At 45.7% G+C, this 17558-nt stretch overlaps 1 protein-coding gene across 1 annotated transcript in view; it reads right to left on the bottom strand.

Annotated features, from left to right (window-relative positions):
• The window catches only part of ZRANB2 (zinc finger RANBP2-type containing 2), a 47163-nt gene extending 30532 nt beyond the window's left edge, over positions 1-16631 (bottom strand). Inside the window, exons 1-4 of the mRNA XM_068239228.1 lie at positions 16346-16631; positions 1804-1856; positions 1613-1721; positions 1010-1092 (exon numbers count right to left, since the gene is read on the bottom strand). Of these exons, the coding sequence (XP_068095329.1) occupies positions 1010-1092; positions 1613-1721; positions 1804-1856; positions 16346-16401 (301 nt within the window). The 5' untranslated portion in view covers positions 16402-16631. The remainder of the gene's footprint in view (positions 1-1009; positions 1093-1612; positions 1722-1803; positions 1857-16345) is intronic.
• Between the last annotated feature and the right edge of the window lie 927 nt (positions 16632-17558).

The raw sequence follows: 17558 nt of genomic DNA, 5'->3' as shown, positions 1-17558 counted from the left end.
GACCAGAAAAAGTAGTTTATCATATCAGAATTGATCAAACATTGTATATTTATAAAAAGACACATGGACCTGAGGACTGAGTTTACAATATTAGAGTTTACTATAATGAGAGTCTACTATATTATTCAATTGTCACAACTAGAGCCTAATGCCCTGATGTTCAGTGAGGCCGCTATAACCTGCACATAGATCACCGCTGGTTTTCACTAGGCATGGGCTTTCGGGTAGTAATCTATTCGAATTTGAAATTCAAATGAAGTCTAATGACTTCGCCTGTGACCACGGGATGGGGGGGCTTAACTTACCCAGAAGTCTTCGGGCCGTCTGCCTGCCATTACCCATGATTGGCGTAATGAAAGCCGCGTTGCATTATTTACTGACGTGTTCCTCTTTCAAGCCGGAAGAACAAAGAGCAGAAGTGCGTGGTGGAACACAGCTTTCATTACACCTGTCATGCGTAATGAAACGCAGACAGCCCAAAGACTTCAGGGTGAGTTAACCCGCCCCTCCCCCCCAATCCTGCGGTCAAAGGCAAAGTCATTAGACTTAATTTTGATTTCGAATAGATTGCTACTTGAAAACCCATGCCTAGTTTTCACACCTTACTGAAATCTGCACTCATGCTTCATATATGGTGTTAAAGAGACACTGACGTCTTTTTTTTTTTTACCTTATTCTCTTATTCAGTCCTCTTCAGCATTAAATTCTAAGTGGTTTTGTCGCATTCCCGCGACAGAACAAGTGATTTATTGCCCAGAAATAGCCCTGCAAAATTCCAGGGCTCGCATATTTTCCTTCCTGGTAGAGGCAGGGCTGTGTGCAGTAGCTCTGCCTCCTCTCCACTCAATCTCCGCCTCTCCCCTCCCCCTCTCAGTTAAAGAAGACTGAGTGTGGCAGGGAGAGGCGGAGATTGTCTGGATAGGAGGCAGGAAAATCAAGTCGAGGAACTTTGCAGGGAGACTTCAGTGTCTCTTTAAAGTGATGGGCAATAGGCCCTGTGCAGCCATACCTGTTCTCTCCTCCAGTTTGGCATACTTTGGTGTATTACACATGTTGCACTCTGATCTTCTGGCCCAGTTTACATTCCCACAACTAGAATAGAAGAATAAAAAAAAAAAAAAAAAAAAGATTATTTTAGCGCAGGCACAACATCACTTTCTCTGGACAGTTCTGAATATTGTAGAGCAATAGTTCGGAGGACAAAAGCTACATTTCCTAGAATAGATGTTTATTTCTCAGTTGGTCCACAGTTCGTCTATCTTAAAGTGTAAAAAGGGGCAAGTGTATCTTTAAAGGGAACCCGAAGCAGGAAGTATATGGAGGCTGCCATATTTATTTTCTTTTAAAGGACAACTGGAGCAAGTATGGGGTATGGAGCCTGACAAATTTATTTCATTTTAAACAATACCAGTTGCTGGCAGTCCTGCTAATCCACCACAAAATCAGCCATACAGAGCCCCCTGATGATCTATTTGAGAAAAGGAATAGATTTCTCATGGGAAAGGGGGTATCAGCTACTGATTGGGATAAAGTTCAATCCTGGGTTACAGTTCTCTTTAAAGGATACCCGAGGTGAAAAACATTTTTATTCACAAAGCCAAGAAACTCTTACGTTTTGCACTGCCAGTCGTTTGCGCTGAACAATCCGCGGCTTTTCTCCGCCAGAGTTTTGCCGATCTCGGTCCCTCCAGCTTTCATCATTTTGGCATCTGTTGTTTTGTCTAAGTGGAAAATGAGATCCATGAACATTCAAAAGCAGGAATTGTCTGGTTAAAAACCAAACAGCGATAGTAAAGACCTCACCTCGTCCGCACCGGTTACAGCTCGTCCTTCTGGCAAAGTTTACATTGCCACATCTAAGGGAAAAGGAGAACAGTTAGGTAATGTACTCTATTTGTGGAACCTCTATATATAACTTGCACTCAATAATCCTACATGGTCCTTCTCGAAAAAGCCAAGATCCTTTTTTTTTACTGTACACAATCTATGGCAAATATATGCGATAATGTACACAATGTACGACCTTCACTGTAAAGTTAATCATTAAAATGACAGGATCAGACACAGGAATTAATTATGCACAGTAAATAGGCCGAATATATCTGGAACATTGCGCCATTTACTGTAAATATATCCATTTCTGGACCGTGGTTCATAGCCTACCGTTTACATAATCCCTTTCATACATAATGACATTGGCAGTCTGTACGGTACTTGCCCCATTTCATATCACAAAAGATTTATACAACCAAAAGTTAAACAATGCAGCACACACAATGTTCCCATTTTATAAAAATACATCTAGGCGTACTTATGAAATTAAAGATACAGTAGAATCCCTTTATTGTAAACTCCAAGGAAAAAAAGTAGTTTACTATATCAGAAGTTTACTAGTTCAGAAATGGTCATACTTGAGCATAAAAAGTATACTATAGTACTGGATCTTAATCCAGTCAATATTTAGGAGTCATTTTTTCTTTTCAATGCATCAAACTGCATAGTATGAGGCAGGGAACACACTTGTCTTTCAGTTTTCTGCGCGCGTTTTCCTGCATACTTTTTCTGCACACCAAGTGTGTCTCTATGCAGGAAAACGCGCGCTTTTTTTCATAGCAGCTGATGTAATTGATACAAAAAACTGACAAAATGTGCAGAGTCATGATGCAGAATGTTTTTTTTCTGCGTGCGAACAAAATATTAAGTGTGTACTAGCCCATTGATTAACATGAGTTCTCAGTTTTTCTGTGCAGAAAACACGTACGAAAACAGTCAAGTGTGTTCCCTGCCTGAAATATACAGGATTTGCATGCAACCGTAATGGCTTGCACAGGAAGCATACGTCTTACCGGTTAATAACAGTACAGTACTGATAGTATGCTTTTCTGTCCACATGTCTGTGCAGCCTGTATGATACTGTAACGTTGCAGCCATGCACAATCAAGTCACAGATGACAGGCAATTCCCTCGGTAATCAGAGGGCTACTTGCACAGAAAGCATAGGTCTTGTCAGTTAATTCAGGTACAGTACTGATAGTGTGCTCCTATATCCACATGTGTGTGCAGCCTGTATGATACTGTAACGTTGCAGCCATGCACAATCAAGTCACAGATGACAGGCAATTCCCTCAGTAATCAGATAGCAGCTTACACAGGAAGCATAGATCTCACTGACTGGTGCTTTTGAGGTAATCCACGCAGGCCCAGAGTGAAGTAGAGATAGCAAGCAGGCTACTATTTGCTGCCAGCCTGCCCACCGACCACGGCTCATGGGTTTTCGGCTGACGTATGACGCATGAGCCAGCCAACTTTCCTCTGCAGCCGGACAAAGAACGAAAGGGCCAAAAAATAGATTTGCTATAGCAGAAGTTCTATTGTATCAGAGGTTCTCCCCAGAAATTTTTTCCAGCCGGGTGGCATGAAAAAGTAGCCACAACGGGAGAATGCAGGGGTTGGGCTCTGCGCAATTCTGTGTACAGCATATGAGGCAGATGAGAATGTGAGCTGATGACAGCCGGGTGCTAACCAAAATTAGCCGGGTGGGCCACAGCCGGAGAATGCAGAAGCTGGGCTCTGCGCAATTCTCTGCAGGGCTCTGCGCAATTCTGTGTACAGCATATGAGGCAGATGAGAATGTGAGCTGATGACAGCCGGGTGCTAACCAAAATTAGCCGGGCGGGCCACAGCCGGAGAATGCAGAAGCTGGGCTCTGCGCAATTCTGTGTACAGCATATGAGGCAGGTGAGGCGAGCTTATGACAGCCGGGTGGTCACCAACATTAGCCGGGTGGAGCACTCGGCTAAAAGAGCCTGGGGAGAACACTGATCAGGGTTTACTATACCAGGCATTACTCCCATATACTTATAATGGGGCTTGGCCGGGACCTGGACACTTAGTTTACTATACCAGAATGTTTACTATGTCAGAGTTTACTGTAACAAGATTATACTGTATAGAAGTTCAGCACAGAAGCCCCCAGCACATCATAACGTAAAATCCAAGAAACTTATTAGCACATCCAAAAAGACAGACAAAGCAAGCCAACATGCTGGATCGGGTGCGCGGAGGTAACGGCATGAGATAATTGCGAGCGATGAACGCTACAGAAACCCCCGGCCACTGTCCCCTCCCATAGTGTAAATGTACCCCCAGGCCCCTGCATCAATACATTACCTCTTCCCCGTCCGACTCCTCTTCTGGTTCTTGCCCAATGTGGTGGCAACCATGTGTGGCAAGAACCCGGAAGAGGTGCCTGGAGGAGAGGTAATGTATTAAAGCGGGATTTACACCATAAAAATCAAATTTCAACAGCAACTGGTCTGAGTGTATTAAAGGGAGTGTGTGTGTGTGTGTGTGTGTGTGTGTGTGTGTGTGTGGGGGGGGGATGGCACCAGGAGAGTATTGCACAAGCCCAGTATGGTCTTTGGTCTGCGCAGTATGCTCCTGGTGCCATCAGCGGGTGCGAGGACACGGCAATGCAGGTGCAGTGGTTTTCTGACTTTAAAGTCAGAAATTCCAGAAGTGAACTGGAGGCGGGGCCGGAGCATCGGTGAGTAGCTGCGCGGGCACAGGATGTCTGTGGGGGGCCATTAGAAGCCCGGGTAACTTCAAACCATTTTCCCCCGACCCCCCTACAGTATCCCTTTAAGTGATAAAGATGCTAATCTACACATTCAAAACTTTTTCTGCTGTTAAGGAGTTATTACATACCTTAGGAGCACTGGCCCTTTAATTGCCATTGCCAAACAGTCACATGAGGGGTGGGGTTGACTGCGCAGTCGCAGTACTACTGCGCAGTCGCAGCACTACTGTGCGCACGCAGTCCGCTCTGGCTCACGTGGCGGTGATTGACAGTGCCGCTCGCGCAAGCCCAGTACAGACCGACCTGGAGGTTGCCTTGATGTCATCGCCACGTGGGCCGGGACGGAGCTGCGGCGAACAGCTGAAGGGAGAGCTGCGGCGAGGGACATGCTGGGAGCTTGGGGCTGGAGGAAGTCCCGGGTAAATAGCACTTATTTTCGTAAGATTGCCTGATAACTCCTTTAAGAAGGCGTTGGCTTCATCGAAGGTTCACCGATTACACTGGGTGGTAAATATCTATTGGTCCTATATGATCAATGGAAAACATTGCATGGAACAAAGGTTTAGTCAGAGGAGCTGTCACATGAAATTACGGTGCTTTTGCATTTCTGAGCGACTGATTATTTTACTCTGTAAATTTCAAAAGTTATAGGCTTGCTATACACCAGTGGTTCTGGATGAAAGCCTGGCTTTAGGGGCATAAAGAGAATTTGCATATTCAGCAGTGTGGATTGTGGGTAACCACAGTTACACATTTAAATCTGAATTATCACAAGTACCTTCAGTTTTAAGAAGGCAAACCACACTAGTAAAGGGGCCCATACATTGGTCGATTTCAGCCATCGAACGGAAATCGATGGCCGTTCAATTTGTGGCCGATTTCGACATAATGGAAAATCCAGGTCAATCTGCAGATCTGGCCCATAGAGTTGCATTGGATCGAATGGTGCAATAATGCATTTTGATCGATTTTCAATCAATTTCATTCTGAAATCTGTTGGAAATCTGTTCCTAGTGTGTGGCACACATCAGATTCCTGTCAGATTCGACTTGACAGGCATCTGACAGAAATCTGATGTTCGAATCTGTTGACAATCTATAAGTGTATGGCCACCTTTAGTTTAGCATTGATTATTTACTGGGAAATTGATTTGTGTAAACAATTGCCAACGTTTACAAGTCTTTATCAGCACAGCTATTTTCGGTTGTGCATGTATGTGTTGTGTGGCCTCCTCCCCTCCACATCATTGAGCATTCTGCTGGGATCCAGAACCACATCATTGCTAGCTAGATCCAATCAGGTCCTAATTTCTATGGGCTATAGTTTTGTAGCAACCATGCACGCTGCAAGTAAAATATTGGTCGAGGCTTCTCCAGCTTGGCTGATTGCAGGACAGGAGGTGAGCAAGGTCATCAGTACAACTTACGGTGCCCATACATTACTTGATTTGCTACATCGATATCACGCAGATTAAATCATAATGATCAAATCTGGCAAAGATCAGTGCTGCAACATGGCCACCTGATCATTGTTTCCATCGATTTCTGGCCCAAACGTCCGATACAGCATGCTGGAAATATCTCGATCGAAAGGGCTCACTCAGTCAGGAGCATGGCAGTAGCGGCATTCTATCGTCCTGACAACCAGTCTCCAACCATGTAATAACATCAGTATAGGAAACAGGGTCACATGGTACAGGAACCCTGGTGGCAATAAAGAAAGAGGTGGAACACAGAAGAAGGTGTGGCAGTGGACAGGTGAGCCTGCAACACTCAGACCAGGTGGTCAATATTACATGAGATTCTGTTTTTAACCTTGAGGCTGCTTTCACAGTGGGACGTTACAGGCGCACGTTAGAGCAGCCTGTAACGCAACCCCACCGCACAGCAATGAAAAATCAATGGGCTGTTCACAGTGCCTATGTTGCGGTACACAGTAACGCTTCACGTCAAGACAACGTACTGCATGCAGTACTTTACACGCGGCTAAGCCGCGTTAGACTGTTTGCACATGCTCAGTACGGGTAGTTTTTTTAATTTTAGGGGCGGAGAGGAGGCAGGGAGAGGCCGCTACGTAGCCAGGCACATGGCTACTTTATATTCACTGCACTTGCAGTGTTTACTTCCAGGAGCGGCCGCTGATTGGCTGGCGGGACCACGCGATGCGGAGAGCTCCGCTCACGTGGTCTCCGCAGCGCCTCCGCAGGTGCACCAAGAGCTGCTTGTAACGCGGCTCTTGGTAGCGTCCTGCTCCAACACCACCAGGCGTGGCATTAGGGGCACGTTATGTGCCCTGTAACGTCCCCTAAATGCAACATCCTGGTGTGTAAGTAGCCTAAAGGAATCATCAGCGAACTAAAATGCAAATCTGATTTACTTACCTGGGGCTTTCTCCAGCCCCTTGCAGCTGTCTGTCCCACGGGGAGCACTCCGTTAGCAGCCCTCGGCCCGGGGTCCCCACTTACTTTGCCTGTGTGAAGCGCCGCTAGGAGTCAAACCCACGCTGTCTGCGGTGCTCCACGCAGGCGCCGTAAGGACGACCTCGAGGTCGTCCTCTGCACCGTGTGGGGACTCTGGGCCGGTGGCTGCGAACAGAGCTCTCAGCGTGGGACAGACAGCTGCGAGGGGCTGGAGACAGCCCCAGGTAAGTAAATCAGATTTGCGTTTTAGTTGCCTGAGGACTCCTTTAAAAACAGAATAATTCAGCTTTACCTGAGTACCATGTACATAAAAATATGAGATGTTCGTAAATGTTGTTGGCTTTGTGGGCAACCCCCACAAAGACAACATCAGAACCCCCCACACACACATCGACGAGGGTGTCTGTCTTGCAGCTGTCACTGCTGCCAAAGTACAGTCCAAATCTTTCTCTGTCACTGGTGTATCATGGGAGATGTGACATTCCCAGACGCTGATGCATGCCGAGAGATGCAATCTTTATATCTCCCGGCCGGAAGATTTATTAACTACATCAGGAGGCTACCCCCATCCTACGCAAGCTTGCCGTTCCAGCGCCGGGACCCAATCAACAAGGACTTGTCAATCGTTTTTTTGCGCATCTGCACCACTCCTACACACTAGCATGGAGCCAGTTGCACATGGCTTATACCTCTGTGCATGAGCACGGGCCATCAAGACAAGACTCAGAACATTTATATCACGTTTTTCTCCAGGCGGATTAAAAGCACTACAGGGCTGCAGCCACTTAGGGTGCGCTCCACGGACGACAGTGCAGTTATGCTTGTTCATGTACGTGAGAAAGAAAAGTGTCCTGGTGACCATCAGTTGACCCAAGAAGGGCCAGAGAGCCCTCTGGAGTATCCAGAATCTTCAGACTCCTGAGGTATCTAACTTTTTATTACAGTAGAATCTCTTTATAGTGAAACTTCAAGGGACCAGGAAAAGTAGTTTACTATGTCCGAACTGGAACAGGGTTGTGAGGAGGCGCCCAAAAGGTATGTATAGTAAGATAAATATTAAACGTTTAAAAAGAAAAAAAGAGGTATCTTACCTCTTATGAAGGACTCTCAAGAGGGGTATTCAGGGAGCCTTTATTTAAAATATCGGTTTTACTGTTGACAACGTGTTTCATGGGACAAGGCCCGCTCCTTCAGGTCATTAAAAAACAGTCAACCTTAAACCAGACCGTATGCAGCGCGGGCGCCGTGAAAAACAAAAAAAACAAAACAGTATGTCCGAGTTAGTCATACATACTTTACTATAACGAGTCTAGTGTATTTGCAAAGTCACAGATTTGCATTAAAACTATTGCAAATAAAAATTACTGCAAATACCTCCTGTTTTAAAGGGAATCAGTAAGTGAAAAAAATAAAAAACAGATACCTTGGGAGAGAGAAACCTCTGGACCCCAATGAGGCTTCCCCCACCCTCCTCAGCCAGCCTGATACAGCACTGCCAGCCCGGAAAACCCAACAACAATAACACTGGCCTGCCTGCGCAAATGCACCAGCGACTTTCCCCTCGGGGTCCATCGGAAATAGCTGAGAATGATAAGGTCTGCTATACAGCACAGGCGGCTTGCTTGTGTGTAGTACAGCGGACCTGATGGGGCTTGGCTAGTACCACAGGAACCAGAGCGGAAAGCCACTAGTGGGCATGCACGCAGCAGCGACATGTAAGACTCTCAGGTGTCTGCTAAGGAGAAGGGGGAAGCCTCTTTAGGACCCAGAGGCTTTCCCCTACCTAGCTAGTAGGTAAAATCCCCCCCCCCCCCCCCCCCCGTTTTTTTTAGCTACAGGGTCACTTTACAAAGGCACAATTATATATAGCTTTCGGTAGCACAATAATATTTAGCACTGCTTTTTAAAAGACAACTGAAGTGAGAGGGATAAGGAGGCTGACATATTTATTGCCTGTTAAAGGGAACCAGAGACGAAGCATAGCTAAAAAAAAACACGGATGTTCAATTTTTTTGCTATGCATGTTGAAGAGGGATTCAATGTTTAAAATGCCCATTCCTGCAGGGTTTCCAGAGCTGCCCTCTTCCTGACCATGCCCCCTGCCACTCCCCCACCTCCCCACACGCTATGAATGAGAGAATTAATTTCTCATTCCAGCGGCACGACCCAGAGGTCATAAAAGTGTAAGCGGATCATTGCGGCCCACGGATTTGGAGGCTACGTGATCCACACAGCCCCCCCAGATCAGGTAGCATAGCTCCCAACTCTCCCTCCTTTGGAGGGACAGTCCCTCTTTGGGAGCCCTGTCCCTCTTTCCTACTCATTTGTCCCTCTTTCTATATAAATATATATTTCTCTGCTAAAAAAATGTGTTTGATTCTAAACTTTATTCCCACCCTTTCAATTGATATATTACTAATTTTAAAATGTTAATGCGGATCCGAGATGAAAAACTAAATATAACAAGTGACTTGTCTATATATCTTATCTAAAGTTTAGATAGTTTACACAGCAAATCTATCTTCAAACAGCTTCAACAGTATATTAATATTTTTTCCTGTGATACAATGGGAGCAGACATGTTTTCTGCTTGTCACTATTACACAATTACACACACAGGCAAGCTTATCTGTATCTAGGCATGCTAATCTGCATATTCTGTGAAAACTCCACTCTTATCTCCTCCATTACACAGGCAACTGATCTGTATCTGCACTGCAGCTCTCAGATTGTGAAAACTCTGCCTCTGAAATCTATAGCTAGTAACACCTTTTTCACCTGCCCAGACTGAAATCCCACAATCCCTTGCAAGCGCCAAGGCACTCTGGAGAAGCTGTGGGTGTGGCTTGTTTAGTTTATAGGAAATTGGGGTATTAAAACTAAAAAACGTATTTGGCTTGAGGAATGCCCTATAAACAATAGGAAAGGAACACAATTATTGCAATGAGTAAAAGTTCATCTCGGATCCACTTTAATATGAAGGAAAACGAACCAGGATAGAAAAGACCAATGTGGTTTGAATAATAAAACAACATATTTTACTTATGTAATCTTTATGGTAAGCGTGACTAGGGGTGTGATCAGGGGTGTTGCAGGGGTTAATTACAGTCAAGAATGCAGAAAAAGCTACGCTCGACCAGTCCTGACGGGCCTGTCGGCAAAAACGAAACTAGCTGGCAGCGGGGGACCAGAGGATTAGTGAGTGGCTGCGAGGGCACAGGACTGCTGCAGGGGGCTGGCAGAAGCCCCAGGTGAGTAAAACTAATTTTTTCCTGGCTTAAGTGTCTCTTTAAGTGTCCCTCTCTCTCATCTTTTTTTCTCACTTCATGAGCCCCCCTCGGGCTCTCTTGAACAAGCATGCAGCAGATAAAGGGTTTCAGACAATATTGTCAGAACTGAAACAGGAAAATTGAATACTCACCTTCCGGTAATTTTCCTTTCCTGGAACAGAAGATGGCGGCATACCTCTGGGTTAGGCTCCACCCCCTGACCCCAATAGGACAGCTTGCTTATAAAAACAAAACCCCGCCTTCCCCCGCCATTCTCATGAAAATCAGTCCTCGAATGGACAGGAGGGTGGGATTCGTATGCCGCCATCTTCTGTTCCAGGAAAGGAAAATTACCGGAAGGTGAGTATTCAATTTTCCTGTTTCCTGGACAGAGATGGCGGCATACCTCTGGGACATAAAAAATCACAACACGAGGGAGGGAAATGCAAAAACAACATATTTTATTTTACAACTGCCGACAGAACAGCTTTCCCAAAACTCAATGTAGTCAGAGAAGCAGGATCAACATGGTAATGGGATAGGAAAGTATGTGGAGATGACCAACTTGCGGCCTTACAGATTGTATCAACTGAGACTTTCGTGAATGACGCCCAAGAGGCAGCCATTCCTCTGGTCGAATGTGCATGAACTTCGACTGGAACTTCTAAACCTCTACTTTTGTAACTTTGCTGAATCAACTTGACCAGCCAATTAGCAATTGTTTTGGCCGTAACTGAGGCTCCCTTTTTTGGACCCTGAATATTTACAAACAGACGATCTGTTGACCTGAAAGAGGCTGTATTGTCTAAATAAGCCTTTATGCTTCTACCTACATCCACTGGGTGACATTCATGCTCCACTGGGAATGTTGGCAAAGTCAATTCTTGATTTATGTGAAAGGAACTAGCGACCTTTGGGATATAATCAATAACCGGTCGGATTACAACTCTATCTGGGAAAAACTGAAGTAAATTCTGTGAACACCCCAGCGCTTGCAGATCTGAAACACGTTTTGCAGAAGCTATGGCTACTAAGAAAATAGTTTTCAAAGTTATATTCCACAGGGAAGCAGATTCCACCGGATGAAACGGAGGCTCTGATAAAACTTGCAATACGAGAGACAAATCCCACTGGGGAAAGAAAGGCTTTCTCGGAGGCCTAATCTTCTGAACTCCTTGTATGAACTGCATCACCAACGGATTCAAGGCCCATCTTTCGTTTGTTAAGGCCGATAAAGCCGAGACCTGAACCTTGACTGCTGATAAACTCAACTGCTTGTCCACTGCTGTTTGTAGAAAGTTTAGAATATGATGGACATTAGGCATCAACACATTAAAACGTTCTGTGGTAGCAAATGCTGCAAATCTCTCCCAGATTCTGTGGTATGTTGAATTCGTAGATCTCTTTCTTGCCTGCAGCATAGTACTAATCACTTCCTCAGAACATCCAAGGGACCTATATTTTTCCCTTTCAACTTCCATGCCGTTAAACTGAGGCTGTTGACATTTGGACACAGCAGGCTTCCCTGCGAGAGCAGGTCTGGAATCGTTGGAAGGCTCCATGGTTCCTCCATACTCAGTTCCCATAGTAGTGTGAACCATGGTCTTCTCGGCCAGTAGGGCACAATAGCAATGATCGTGCATGATTCCCTCGCTAACTTCTGCAAGAATTTTGTTATCATTGGAAACGGTGGAAAGGCATACCCGAGATTGAAAGTCCACGGGTGCAAGAAACAGTCTGTTCCTAAAGCCTCTGGATGGTGAAGGCGTGAATAGAACCTGGTTACCTTCGAGTTCTTGACTGAAGCAAATAAGTCTACCTGTGGGGATCCCCATCTGAGAACAAGTTGCTGGAATACCTTGTGGTTCAGTGACCATTCGTGGGTACTGGAGAAGTGTCTGCTCAGCTGATCCGCTAGGATATTCTGTTTCCCTGGAAGATATACAGCTGTCAAATCTGACAAGTTCTTCTGAGCCCAGTCCATGATGTAGGCTGTTACTTCTAAGAGGGACTGACTCCTTGTCCCCCCTTGCCTCCTGATATAGGATACCGCTGTAGTATTGTCTATCTGGAGAAGTACTACTTCCCCTTGGATCAGATGACTGAACGCCCTTAAAGCTAAAAAGGCTGCCTTTAGTTCCAGGAGATTTGAAGCGACTTCTACTCGAGGGACTCTCCACTTCTCTTGTACGCAAAATCCCTTGCAGTGTGCTCCCCATCCTTGCAGACTTGCATCTGTGGTTATCACTACCGGAATCTGCTGTTGTATCTGGTGACACGTCTTGAGGTGGGCTGACAGCGTCCACCACCACAGCGAGTTCCTCACCTTCAGAGGTAGAACAAACCTTTGAAATTGGTTCCGCTTGTTCCATGATCTGAGGAAGAAGATCTGTAACACTCTCATGTGCCAATGTGCCCATTTCACCATCGGTATTGCCGATGAAAAGGTTCCTAGGAGACTCAGACACTGCTTGGCTAATACTACCCTCTGGGCTAAGAACGTTCTGACCTTCTGTTGAATAATCACTATCTTTTGATCTGGAAGGCATATCTTGTTCTCCTTGGTAATAAACCTGGCCCCCAGGAAAATCATGTCTTGGGATGGTCTCAGTTGACTTTTCTGAAAGTTTATCATCCAACCCAGTCTCTGCAACTCCTCTACTAGAATCTTCTGATGCTGTAGTAAGACTGACCGATCTTGATGAACTAGCAGAATGTCGTCTAGATAGTGAAATACCCTCAGACCTCTGCGTCTTAATGAGGCAATTGCTGGGAGAAGGACTTTGGAAAATGTCCTTGGAGCCGTTGACAGACCGAAAGGAAGACTCCGGAACTGCCAGTGGTGATCTTTTATTGAGAATCTGAGAAATTTCTGAAAACTGTCTTTTATTGGAATGTGGAGATAGGCGTCTGACAGATCGATGGTCGTCATCCAGTCCTCTATTCTCACCAATTTTATTATGGTTTGCAGAGACTCCATCCTGAAGTGATGGATCTTTATGTGTTTGTTTAGAAATTTGAGATCCAACACTGGTCTCCATCCCCCTGAACTTTTTGGAACTACGAACAAAGGTGAGTAAATCCCTGAAAACTTTTCCTTGAATGGAACTGGAACTATTGCTCTTACTTGGGCTAATGAGTCTACATAGTCCATCAATACTTTTTCCTTCAGCCCGTTTCTTGGTAGTTTTGTTTCTATAAACTTTCTCTTTGGTGGAGTTCTCTTGAATTTCCACGAATGCCCTTTTCTTAGAGTCCTGTGCACCCAAGAATCTTCTATCGATTCCACCCAGACTCTCCAGAAGTATTGCAATCTTGCTCCTACTGGCATAGACCGGGTGGACGTACCTTCAGAATTGTTTCTGATTTTGCCCGGAACTAAGAGTGGACTTAGGTTTTCCTGACTTGAGAAAGGAAGACTGTGAACCTTTCCAGTTTCTGTTGAACTGCTTCCCTGGTTTATAAGATCTTGCCTGCTGAAATCTGCTTGTTGATTGTTTTGTGTTTGACTGTTGGCGAAAGGGCTTAGCTCTTCTATCTTGTGGCAGCAATCCGGACCTTCCTCCAGTAACTTTTGCTATTGCGCCATCCATTTCAGGGCCAAATAGGTGTTTTCCGTCGAACGGAATCTTACACCAATTATTCCGAGATGATTGGTCTGCCGACCACGGTTTTAACCAAAGAGCCCTCTTTGCTGTCACAGTATGGAGCATTGCTCTTGCCGATGATCTGATGGTGTCGATAGCGGCTTCTCCCATGAATTCACTGGTCAACTTCAACTCATCCAATGCCTTTATAATTTCACTTCTGTCAGTGTCAGAATTTAAAGCTGTTTCGATATTTTCTATCCACACCTTCGCCGCCTTTGCCAAAGAAGTCAATGCCACTGCTGGTCTACAAGCGGCTCCGGCTGCCAGAAAAGCCTTCTTTAAATCCGTATCGATCTTCCTATCTAGAGGGTTGGTGAATGAAATTGCATTGTCCATAGGGAGAGTTACGTGCCTGGCTAACCTCATTATTGAGGCGTCTATCACTGGCGGAGACTCCATTATCTTAACATCATCCTCATTGAAGGGATAAAGCTTTGTGAATCTATTCGCCAAAGACGGCTTCTGTTCTACTTTGCTCCATTCTTTATGAAAGATATCCTTAATCACTTTCATAAAGGGAAAGTTGTTTGGTTGTTTGTCAAGGTGGGGATAATATTTATCCGGTTCTTGTGCTGCTCCCTCTTCTTCCCAGCCTATCGCCGACTTCACTTCCGATACAAAGGCTGGAATTAGTGCGAAGTCAAAGCCTACTGGTGGTAGACCCGCAGAGGTAGAAGCTTCCTCTGGCTGATTCTGTGGGTTAACTGCAGGCGCCTGAGTAGCAGCCAATTTTTCAAATGATTCTTGAACCGCCTGTTGTATAAACATCATTACTTGCTGATTATCTGACTCCTTCTCTTTGCCCAGCTCCATAAAGCAGGTCTCGCATACCATCTTGTCAGGCATTGCTGCCTGCCCACATGACCAGCAACCTGATTTTTCTGGCTGAGAATATCTTTGTGCTTTGCTCGGTCCTGGAGAAGATCTTCGTCTCTCATAAGGACTGTTAGAGCGTCTATGTCTGTGAGATCTGTATTCTGGTGAATAATTTCTGCGCTGTGGAGACCTACTCCTGCGTGAGGAATAATATCTGCTTGAATAATATCTCCTAGGAGATCTGCTTCTACTGGGAGATCGTCTCCTAGACTGATGCTCCTTAGGCGATTGTCTTTTATCAGGTTTCTTGCTCTGTCTTCTGGGCGAATCCCTTCTAGATGATCTTTCATCTCTGTTTGACCTCGAAGGGGATCGAAGTTTTCCAGAGGATTGGCGCCCTTTAGACCCCTCACTCCTCCTTTCTCCATCAAGCGGACTGTGGAAACACAAAAAGATATGTTCCACTAAAACATCCACTCCTACTGATGGGAGAAAATAGCCCTCTTTTAAGCCCGTGCAATTAACTTTAAATATACACCCTGGTGCTGTGATAGAATCAAGAGCGATTAAATAATCCCTCATTACCTCATCTGTTTCTTTGAGGCAGTTTTATCCGCATCCTCCATCTTAAAAAAGCAAACAATCCAAACATCAGATGAATCCAAAAGGTAACCAAAAACAATATCACCTGCTCCTGCAGACTTGGCGGAATACCTTGTCGTTCCTGCACCGGGTGGTCCTCCTGCGTACACTCCAACTGCAGCCTGGATCGGAGCAAAGCGGTACCGCAGCAAGCCCACTGCACCCGCTCTGGCGTCCTGCACAATACTTCCTGGTAATGTGCCTAGTTAAATGAACGCCCGGATCTCGCGAGATCCTCTGACGTCACTTGCCGCCCAATCCGGAAGGTAAAGGAGAGAGGGCGGAAGATAGCAGCCACTCTCGCTGGGTAAGACGGCTCACAGCACACAGGGGGGCGGCAACAAAGGGATTGCCCTCGCATATTTAAGCCCCATTTAGAGGCCGCAATGCGTACCGCCTGACGGGAGAGGCTGAACCCGTCAAACTGCCCAAAAATTCAAAGAAAGGAACAAAAATGGCAGCTTTAAAAATAAAAAAATGAGAGAAAAAATAAAAGCAAACCTGCCCATGAGAGGACAGAAAAAAGAGAATGGCGGGGGAAGGCGGGGTTTTGTTTTTATAAGCAAGCTGTCCTATTGGGGTCAGGGGGTGGAGCCTAACCCAGAGGTATGCCGCCATCTCTGTCCAGGAAAGATTAGATATGTAGCAAATACATATGGCAGCCTCCATATACCTCTCACTGCAGTTGACCTTTGAGTAAGAGGGTTTTTGCTGGTCTGTTAGCCCTTTATACTCTCCCCGTGGTTGTAGGTCACCCTGAGCTGCCTGGGCACTATATAATCTCTAGTTAGGCCTGGTGGTTCCTCACAGAGCTGAGGGCAGCAGTGAGGAGTGGCCTACACAAGCTCTACAGCCCCCGGGCCTCCTCAGTCACTCTAGCTCAGGCCTCGCACTGTACACGCCGAAGTCTCCCCTCACCCCCCACAAGAGTCCCCAACACCACCCCGGCCCGCACAGCAACCGCCCTCACTTCTTATCCGGGCAAATCCAATCTCCGTCACTGACGCGAAAATTCTTAGACGACATATTGGCGGCCACCGTCCTCACTTTGAAGAAGGACCCCGGATCCGAGCGCTCACAAGACGCCTGTGTGCTGCGATAGGCCACCAAATCCCTGCCCGCCGCGCCGCACCACTCCGGAAGAGACGAGGACGTTACACAAAATGGCTTTCCTACGGAAGACACGGCCTATCCGGGCCTATTCAGCCAAACATCTACTCAGGCTTCTTTTAGGACAACTAAATGATTGAAGAGGCCCCGTATGCTCACGCAGCGGAGGGAAGGCGTGGGCTGGAACGCAAGGAAGTGACGCACGCAATCCAAGAACATTTCCTAGAGCGGGTTGTGAGTGACGTTTCGTTTCGAAGGTGGGCTGAAACAAGGAAGTGACGTGCGTAAACAAACAAGGGCGTTTACTAGAGCTGACGTTTCAGCACGTGCACATTCTGTTTTATTGTACAGTATCCCTTTATAGGTACCGAGCAAAGGAGTCTACTATATCAGAAAAACAAAAATTTGCTTTCCTAAAACAGAAAGAATTTGCGATAATTCAGGTTGGAGTGAGCTCGAGATGTCTCCCAGAGCACCACTGCTGAATATATGCAAATTAACCATTGTTAATTTGCATATATAGCTTCTAAGGGCACAATGGTTAATTTGCATATATTCAGCAGTGGTGCTCTGGGAGACATCTCGAGCTCACTCCAACCTGAATTATCGCAAATTCTTTCTGTTTTAGGAAAGCAAATTTTTGTTTTTCTTAACATCTTAGTAAGGGGGCTTTTAGGACCATTGTAGTCCCTTACACACTCCAATGAGTTCTGGGTCACCATGAACTTGCTGGTTAGTATGTACTATATCAGAAGTTTGCTAAATGGTCACACTCAAGCACATGAAGTATGAGGGCTAGTTCACACTGGGTGATTTTTCAGCGATTTGCTGATCGCTGGCGATTGTTATTGTTAAAATACATGAAATATTGAAATTTTTTACATATCCCCTGCACAGAAGTTGTTCTCTGCCAGGAGTTTTATGGTTGTATAATGTTGAAAGAAGAAGGCGGATTCCAGAACTCCAATGCAGAAGTAATTTATTTAAGCACGGTACAAAACTTTCAACAGGTTACAAATATGCCTGTGTCGACAGCTGTTTTGCGTGACCCCACGCCTCAGGACACCAATGCG

The sequence above is a fragment of the Hyperolius riggenbachi genome, chromosome 6, assembly GCF_040937935.1.
Source record: "Hyperolius riggenbachi isolate aHypRig1 chromosome 6, aHypRig1.pri, whole genome shotgun sequence".
NCBI classification, from domain to species: Eukaryota; Metazoa; Chordata; class Amphibia; order Anura; family Hyperoliidae; genus Hyperolius; species Hyperolius riggenbachi.
The sequence above is the reverse complement of the archived record's forward strand: the minus strand, read 5'-3'. Positions and strand labels throughout refer to the sequence as shown.